This window comes from Sipha flava, unplaced genomic scaffold, assembly GCF_003268045.1.
Source record: "Sipha flava isolate LNK unplaced genomic scaffold, YSA_version1 51_pilon_pilon, whole genome shotgun sequence".
Lineage (NCBI taxonomy): Eukaryota > Metazoa > Arthropoda > Insecta > Hemiptera > Aphididae > Sipha > Sipha flava.
In genome coordinates, this window is record NW_020273468.1 from 872,633 (window position 1) to 882,160 (window position 9,528).

The following is a 9,528-nucleotide window of genomic DNA, read 5'->3' on the forward strand; positions in this document are numbered from 1 at the left end:
ATATAATAAAATTATATCAATACATACTATGTAGGTATAATTATACAATACGTGGTAACTATCCATCAATATTTTATGACTAGGTCTACGCACGAACAATTTCGGTCGAAATGATACGATAACCGCCATCTAGTGACAACAGCTTGAACCTCGTGGAAGTGAGATCATGAAATGTGAAATATTAAAATTTGTTTCCGTAATTTTGCCTTGTTGACGTTTTCCTGGAACGATATTGTTACACTATTACTACTATAATAAACTACAGATTTATAGCCATACGGAATATAACTCACAAATTAAAAAAAAAATAAATATCCATGGTGCTCATCGGAAGGAGATCAAAGAGATGCTAAAATTATGAAAGTATTCCCTTCGCGTATGCATGCACGATATAAATTCTTTTTTTTATCAAATTATTGTATATTCATAAAAAAATATTTACATGAGTACTAATAATTTAAAAAATCATACAACTAACAATAATGAATATTAAATGGTTAGTAACACTGCCATTACCGTTGTCTCATGAGATATTTTTCCAATGCGCTTATATTTGGACGTTCAACACATGTTATGCACAAAAATATCTATGATTATTAATCATATTTGAAATTGTCTGCATAAATGATGTTTTAATTTTTCTATGATTAGGTATATGTTAAAAATTGAGTAACAAAATAATTTTAATTAAATAGGGGACATAATATTTATACATAATACCATTTTAAATGTAATATTATTATATAGGACCTCGTATTAAAATACACTAAGAATATTATGAATTTTCTCTTCAAACCCCCCCCCACCGAAAAAATTGTATCTACGCCACTGGAGGAAGTACATTCAATACGAACAGGGACACCCCATGGGGGCAGTAGGAGCGATTGCCCCTCTAAGATTTTTCTTGTCATCTATAAAATGAGTTTTTTTATATAAAGTCGGTCTCGACTCTAATCAGATACTCAGCGATTATTAAATCCCCCCCCCCTGAGCTACATTTTAGCGGACGTCCCTGAACACAAATATGTTAATGAAGGGGTGTAACACAGTTGATTTTCGATATAACAATGGGATAAGTGCTCGTAGTCAACACGAAAATTCGCTTAAGTAACTATTGGACAAACTTATAAGATACACTATGGAAGATCTAAAAAGTCAGAGTGATTCAGCCGTGAAACGAAACTCCGGATTGTTTGCGCGCCCTACGGAGATACTGGATACCAGTGATCCGGTAACAGTTTTGTAACGATCATTCGTAACAACACTCTGGCGTATCGTCATGACTTGCTTATATAAATCTCTCTATAAACCGTGGCAAGCGTTCACTTTAGCTGCGCAACGTTGCCATGTAGCGGTGCATGTTTCTACAACGTCCTTGGATGCGTATCGTAAGTGCCCGTGACGGCATCGGTGGCGATCGTCGTGTTCTGCTGCGACGACAACAATGGGACGACGGTCGACCACCATAGCCCCACCGATCACCCCTTTTCCATCCTTCCCACCCACCGCTAGCAAACGAACACGCACGCACAAGCAATCGTTCTTAGTCCCTCCTCGTGACGTTGTCTTGGTATTCTCGTGTGTCCATTTCTTAATAACGGGTCGCGTTATTGTGTGTGTGCTTTCGTCGAACGTCCGTCAACGCGTCACACGGTCCTTACCAACTGCCGCCCGACATCCATCGCCGTTGTCGTCGTTCAGTGGTGTTCCAAGAGACAGAGTATACATCACAGTAGACGCGAACATACGCATGTCAATCCAGAACCTCAACGTATTTGGTGAGTGTCTAGACGCGCGCGTCCGCGGTTCTTTTGTTGTCATTAAATGTATCGCTCGCACGCGTGCCGTCGCGCTATTCGTTGTTCTCGCATCATTTTTTTTTTCGTCGTACGACGGGCGTCGTCCTCGGAACCGTGTTCTTCCGTACACCCGTCCGCTTGTCCCTTGGTTCTCAGCGTTGCGTAATATTGCGTCGCCGATCACGCGTTATAACCAACGATTGCGTGGGTAGACCTTTTTTTTCTTAATAAATTAAAATTTTTGAAACGTATTTACGATCAGTCTCCTATTCTTATCCTTTACAAATCTTTGCTCTCATGACGATTTCCTACGATTTTATCCATGGCTAAAAACCGTCGCCCTTTACCATCATTGAAACGTTCGGTTTCACCGTCTACAATGATGTAAAATTTTATGCGGATATCGGTATGAAACCCTTAACTTAAATATTAAATTTAAATCCCCGAGTAGAACATAATAAATTAAATTTTCATGTTCCATAATCCTACAACGTCATCTCGACCTTGTCTAAAGTATATAACTGTGTTCACTATTGCTTTTAATGAAATTTGTTCATTGGGTATGTAAAATTGTATGCACTTGATATTGTAGGTTATTATTTTTAATGTTTTTGTTATGATTGTTGTAATCATCAAGTCTTTCATATTGCTTTTTTCAAATAACTTATGGTTGGTGTTTTATATTTAAGACCCGTTTGCGGATGCAATCAAGGGTGCAGATGATGACGTTCAAGACGGGCTTGTTCACATAAGAATTCAACAGCGTAATGGTCGTAAAACATTAACAACGGTTCAAGGTCTGTCATCAGAGTATGACTTAAAGAAGATTGTACGTGCCTGCAAAAAGGTTATATTAACTTTTTTAATGAAAATGTTTATATGAATATTTGAATCTTACTTATATTACATATTTATAACTTGTTAATTTCGTTAAATTTTTCTTGGTTAGTTAAACAATAAAGATTTAAAATGAAACAAATACTTAACAAACTTGTAAACATCATGAAGTTTTATTTTTCGTCATAAAAAAACTAATGGTGATATAAATAATGCCCGAGTACCAATTTTCGTATTCACAAAGAATTAATAAAATAATACTTGATTAAATGAATTACTATATTGATGTAGCTAACAACAAATTATTAAATATATTCTAGTTAGCTTACATTTAAAAAAAATTCCTTAAATTGTCTTAAATTTTAGTTGAATATAAACAAAATGTTTTTTTTAATTAATGAAAGATATTAAAAGTGGTATTCTCTTCATATGTCATACAACTTACAAATTGAGAAATTTCTAATGATGTGACAAAGATTTTGATAACTGATTTGAATTCTTTATTAATTCTACTTAAAAAGCCTAGGTTCATTTTTAATTTTATCTAAAAATTCCTTGCTAAACACTATTGAAAATTAACATGAGTTGTTGACGTCAATATTTTCCCAATAAGTTCTAATATAGTTTAGTTGTGTTATTTATAAGTTTAAATAATTTTGGCTTGGTTTATTTTAGTATAGATAATATTTTTAATTTAACCAATTTTTTTTTTTTTTTAATGAACTTAATGATTAATTTTAAAAATCATCATTATCATATCAATAGATAGATATATATGTTAGAAATAAAATAAATATCTAAATTCCTATAATGATTAAAAATAAAAAATAAATGTCTTCCTATCCCCTTAATAATATTGAATATCTTTTAAATATTTAAAATTAACCAAATTACAACTCTTGTATATTGTATTAAATTAAAAATATTTATGTCTTCAGGAGTTTGCTTGCAACGGTACAGTAGTCGAACATCCTGAATACGGTGAAGTGTTACAATTGCAAGGTGACCAACGAGAAAACATTTGCCAGTGGCTAACTAAGTGTGGTCTTGCCAAATCTGATCAACTCAAGGTTCACGGTTTCTAAAAGAAACAACTGAATATGTTGCAAAACACCACCGATTACTATACCTCAATTCAGTCAGACAAATTGCGATAAAATAAAAATTTTAAATTAAATTTATTAATATGCTTTAATAAATATAATGTTCAATACTAGTGGTTTTTCCAATCAAATATTTTTAATTTAATTTTCAACTGTGTAGATTTTAATTAGCTTTATAGCTATGTATATCAACGCTACAGATATATTTAGAGAAAAATTTCATATGGTTCCAATAATTAAGTGTAAAAGAAAATAAGTAAATTCTGTATTATAATTTGTTCAACGCTCGTGATGTAATGGTGTTCTAAAGTTCATTAAATATATGGTGTTTTTCTTTGTGTTCATATATTATGATAGATTGCCACGCCCTAAGTAAATTTCATTTTATTATAACAAAAAACTATTCATTCATAGCCAATAAGTTAATTCTATTGGTCATTAAAATACTGTCAAACAAATGATTGATAAAATATAGTCTTATATTTTTATTATAAACCTAAATACTTATTAAATTATAAGACGTCCATTTATCCATCAATTGTAGATTAAAAATATTACTTAATTCTGCTAAGAATTTGTACTGAGAAATAAATAATCAAATTTAAAACTTAAAACTAATTATTTTTATCACTGCTAATGGAATTGATCAAACTCTTATATGCAATATGTCTATAATTTCCAAATAATTTTTGCATATACTATCTTTGAACATTTCATAGTACAATAGTATCAGCTAATACAATCTTCAAGGGCTCTAGAGAATCTGATCCTTACAACTGAATGACAATAAAAAACTTTAAAAAAAAATTGGTTTACTAATTAAATATTTTGTGTTACAAATGTTAAATTATTTTGACCCAATTATATATTTATAAACAAAGAAAACTACGTATATTGTATGTAGTATTATGTAAACCTAATATTGTATGTTTACAATTTTTATGAAAAAAAATCAGTTATAATACTTTGTATATAACTGCAACAATACAATTTATTTACATAATTAGCAATATTTTATAATTCCTTAAATACTTCTGGTGTATTAATACCGGTATTTAACTAAACAAAAATACATACTTGATTAATTAAAAAATACGTTTAATATAAGTGTTATATATGAATATTACAGATTAAATAATAATGTATCGGTTCAGAACAAATTCAATTTGTTGTTTATAGACAGATAAAAAAAAAAACTAATTTTCTTTTAAAAATTACATTGTTGTAACCAATATCACAATATCCAACCAAAATGACTGCATGTAAGCTATAAGACCAACCAAATACATGGTTGGGGATCTTTTCATCTGGAAAGTTGTTATATACAACATCATAATAATAAGTGGATTCTACTATATTAACATATGTATGTTTTTAAGCAAATACCAATAACTGATATTAGTTCTTATCTAGATTTTAATTCATAACTAATTGCTAAATCTAAATATTAAATTCTTATTTAGTATATTAACATATATTTTTAAAATATTAAAATGCTAGCTATTTTGTACACATGTAGCCTTATCATTGAGTATTTAAAGTTAATTTAATAGTTATCTACGCAATAATGTGTAAGCAATCATTCATTTGAATAATATATAATTGTTATATGAACCACAATCGCTATCTAGTTACAGTTAACGTGATAACAACTAACGATATTTCATATTTATATTATTCCAACTTGGTATTATTTTTTTAGGCTATGTATTATAGTAACGTAATAATAATTCCCTCGATTTATTTGTTGATATATTTAAATAATAATATCATAATTTTAATTAACTTTTAAATTTGTTAATGCCATTTTATATTTTACAAACTTATTGTGTAACCCTATTTATTTTACATTCAATCAGTGGTGGCTCGTGGGGTTCATTAAAGATAAGGCACAAACATTTTCCTCCTTTTTCACCATCTCAACTTAGAATTTACCAACAATGCCTTTTAATTTTATAAATATAATAAAATTGTTTGTGTATAAAAACCTTTTAATATAGGCTTATGATGAATGTTGTACAAAAATAATAAAAAATCTAAAAATTAGAAAATTAGGGTTTAAAAATAAATGATAAATTTAATTATACAGTTAATCAGTAAAATTTTTTAATTCCATATTGATTCATCTGTTTTTTTCTTCATAAATACTTTGATGACTTTATTAAATTAAATTAAAAAATGTTTAATAAATTAGATAGGTATTATAAATTTGTAACTTCTATTCTTATTCATTCTAACTTCATTAAATAAAAGAATGAACAAAAAATGATTAATAATAATCATATTCCTATAATCTATGATTAATAATTAGTGTTCGTTCTGTGCCACGGAAGACGATCGACGATAACAATTCGAAGTCGATAAGACCAACCAAATCTCGTAAATCGTTATAAAAATAGAATTCGAGCACAATACGATTGTGCCCGACAACGCCATATTAATTCTTATCAAAAAGTGGGGGAAATCTATCATTGTCAATCGGGGCACAACGAATTTGTGCTCGTCGCCTAATGGCCGTATAATATAGTATTAGTATGTATGTAGAAGCACCCGTAATTGTTAAAAAAAATTTTTTTCGATAATATTTTCAAATAATATACTAATTAACAACTATATTATGATGGTTAGAAGTAATACCAATAGCTATTCAATTTTAAATTCTTCTTTCTTTCAATTTTGTAGGTAGGGCACGTGCCCGTGTGCCCCATAGCACGAGCCGCCATTATATTCAGTTGTTCAATCTGTCCGACAATGTTGGATTTCAGGGCAATTAAGTCTTTATATGTCAGTATATTTTACATTATGTAATGCTTCGATTTTAATGTATAAATCAATTATTAATACTCTATCAATACATTATAGGATTCATACCCTTATATATTTTTAATGTTATTAATATTTTGATAATATTGTTAATTTTGAAATGAAGTATATTCAAGACAAAAAAAAATTAATTTTAACTTTCTGTATTGTTTCTTTTATTAAGCTTTATAACATAAAACATAGACTTAATAACTTTAAATAATACTATAATAGTATGTATTAAATGAAAAAATTTTTAACATGAATAATTCAAAGAATACACACTGGTGTGTATTACTTCTAATCTAATCACTTCGTGTTGATTTCTTAAATGCCTAAATTAATTTTCTAATTTCGTTGATAATTATTTATAATTTAAATTAATTTAATACATATTTTTATTTTTTAACCAATTTTTTTTTTCATAAATTATTAAATTTGAATTCATTTTTAAACCTAATTATTTGTATTTCTATTAGATTTCCCGAAAAATGTAAATGATAAATAAAATCATCAGATATTTAAAAATCCATGAGAGTTTAAATTTTACTAATTAAAATATTACACCAATGTGTAAGTTAAATATTTACCATCTGCAACAACAACAATATTAAACTGGCCGTATCTAATGAGTATATTTTTTCAAACTAAATTAAGTAAAGAGTATACAATATAAATACTATTAAGGCCTTACCTACAATGAATATATGTAATTATTTACATGGACTTATTATAAATTATAAATTTTTAATCATCTCGGTCATAATTAAGAGTTCATATATGTGTATAATGACCAAACGACCTGAAGAACCCTTTTTATATAAGTTTCTTTTCTCTGATCATTTTTCTTAATTGCTCTTTGGACAATGATTGTACGTAATTATTAATATCATTTAAAGTGTAAAAATATTTATCTAGTTTCTGAGATTTTATATAGCCGATAATTAGTTGTTTGATATCCATTAATAGTGTATACTGATGAAAAACTGCAAACTTTATATAATTATATAAATTACTTGTCTATTGAGTTTTATCTTATATACACCCAGGCACAAGCATTAATCTAATATCTACGTTGTTTCTTATTGTTTACGAAATAATATCAAAAACCAATTAATTCTCCTAGAAACTGTGTAACATTAGTTGGGCATGCCACCGGATGTACCTATATCAGAAACACGTGAATTCATATAGATACCTGTACAATTATTCAAACTTTTCGTATTAACTACAGTTAAAATCTTGGGGGTGCTACGTTATGAACCCACATCCCTACCATTAAATTTATCCAATATCTAAAAGATAGCATTATTATATTTATAATGCCATATACCTATCAATATACGAAGTGTGATTACTAAAAAATAAAATGTTCACTTAAAAAAATTTTTTTTATACGATTTTTAATAATTTAACATTTTTTCCCTTCTATATATTCTCCGAGTTTGATACGTAGGTCTATTTGTATTTTCCATTGATTGAAAAAATTTCTTAAAAATCGTTTTGCGCTTCTTTTAATGCACTTTTAACTATTGAAAAGAGCCAAAAGTCGCATAGAGTAAGATATGGCTTATATGGGGCGGTCTGTTTTAGCACTGAAATGTAATTTTTGTCTAGAAATTGTTTTACTATTTACTATTTTACAAGAATTTAATCAATGTATTGAAGAACCTTGTATGCTAGAAATAGATCCTACATAAAAAATACATCATTATACATAAAAATTGGAATTTTTAAAAGCATCTATTGAAAATTAAGTACAAATATTAAAACTCAAGAGGAATCTATAAAAATTAATCTGAAAGCGATTTATATAAAAAGAAAGACATATACTTGACTTCCTCAAATTTTAGGAAAGTTTGTAAGGTGTAAATAACTACACTTAAAAATACTATTAAATGTACATACATATTGTACAATAAATATTACGATAATTCATCTCTTTGACAAACCCTCGAAAAAATTGAATCTTCAACAATAGGGGCTTACGAAATAATAATATATTTAACAATTTCATAATTTGGTTTATTTATTAATGGAACTTATTTTTTGGATGCAAGTCTCGATTGATTAACCGAAAACGATGCAACCTTAAAAATTAAATGTCCATTTTTATTAAATGTCGAACACCTGAAGGTACATCTAATGTGGGAAAGTATTGATTAATTATGGGGAATTAAAATTAGAAATTAATGGTAATCAGTGGCGTAGCCAGGATTTTTAAATGGGGGGGGGGCTAACTACTTTTTTTGGATAAGTAAGGTAAGAGAGGATATGAGAATTCACCCTTAACCCCCCCTCACCATCTACCACCAAGTTTCTAAACGTAATTCAAGCATTTTAGTATAGTTTTAAAAATATTTATTAATATATAATTTATAATAATAATAATAATTTTGGTTTCAATGTTCAGTAACTTGCTCTACTCTGACAGCTGCATTCTCTTAGGCGAATTTCTGGCAAATTCAGTTATTATTTCACTTTCATGGAATTGCTCTTTTTTATTTATATTAGCCATAGCTAACCCATTCAGTCTGTTTTCCGACATGGTGCTTCTTAAAAAATTTTTTAAGCGATTAAGTGCTGAAAACGTTCTTTCCGGAGTGAAAGAGGTAACTGGTAACGTGGCGAATAATTGTAAAAGTATTTTAATGTTAGGTCGAAGATTGGTGCGATGAGAGAGTGAATCAAGAGCAGAATTCGGTTTTGGAATAGTATTTTGACTCCATTGCTGCCTCCATATGAACAGGTCAGCCCTGATTGTAGATGAGGTATCATCATGGAGATCTTGGACATATATTTTAGCAGCTTTTATAATATTTTTATCGTCATACATATTTAAATTGGCCGGAATAAGTCCTTCAAGTGGCATAACATCAATAAGCCTTTGATTAAAACGAGCATTGATTCTATTAAATAGTCAAGATACATTATACATATAAACACGGCCCATGGGGGAGGCTATAGCCCCCTTAGCCCCCCCCCCC

At 28.8% G+C, this 9,528-nt stretch overlaps 1 protein-coding gene across 1 annotated transcript; it reads left to right on the plus strand.

The window, feature by feature from the left end:
• The first annotated feature begins 1,490 nt into the window (after window positions 1-1,490).
• On the plus strand, window positions 1,491-4,085 carry LOC112690766 (eukaryotic translation initiation factor eIF1). The gene is made up of 3 exons (XM_025564860.1): window positions 1,491-1,778; window positions 2,489-2,646; window positions 3,575-4,085. The coding sequence occupies exons 1-3, from the start codon at window positions 1,751-1,753 to the stop codon at window positions 3,719-3,721; spliced, it is 333 nt and encodes a 110-aa protein (XP_025420645.1). The 5' UTR covers window positions 1,491-1,750; the 3' UTR covers window positions 3,722-4,085.
• Window positions 4,086-9,528: the final 5,443 nt, after the last annotated feature.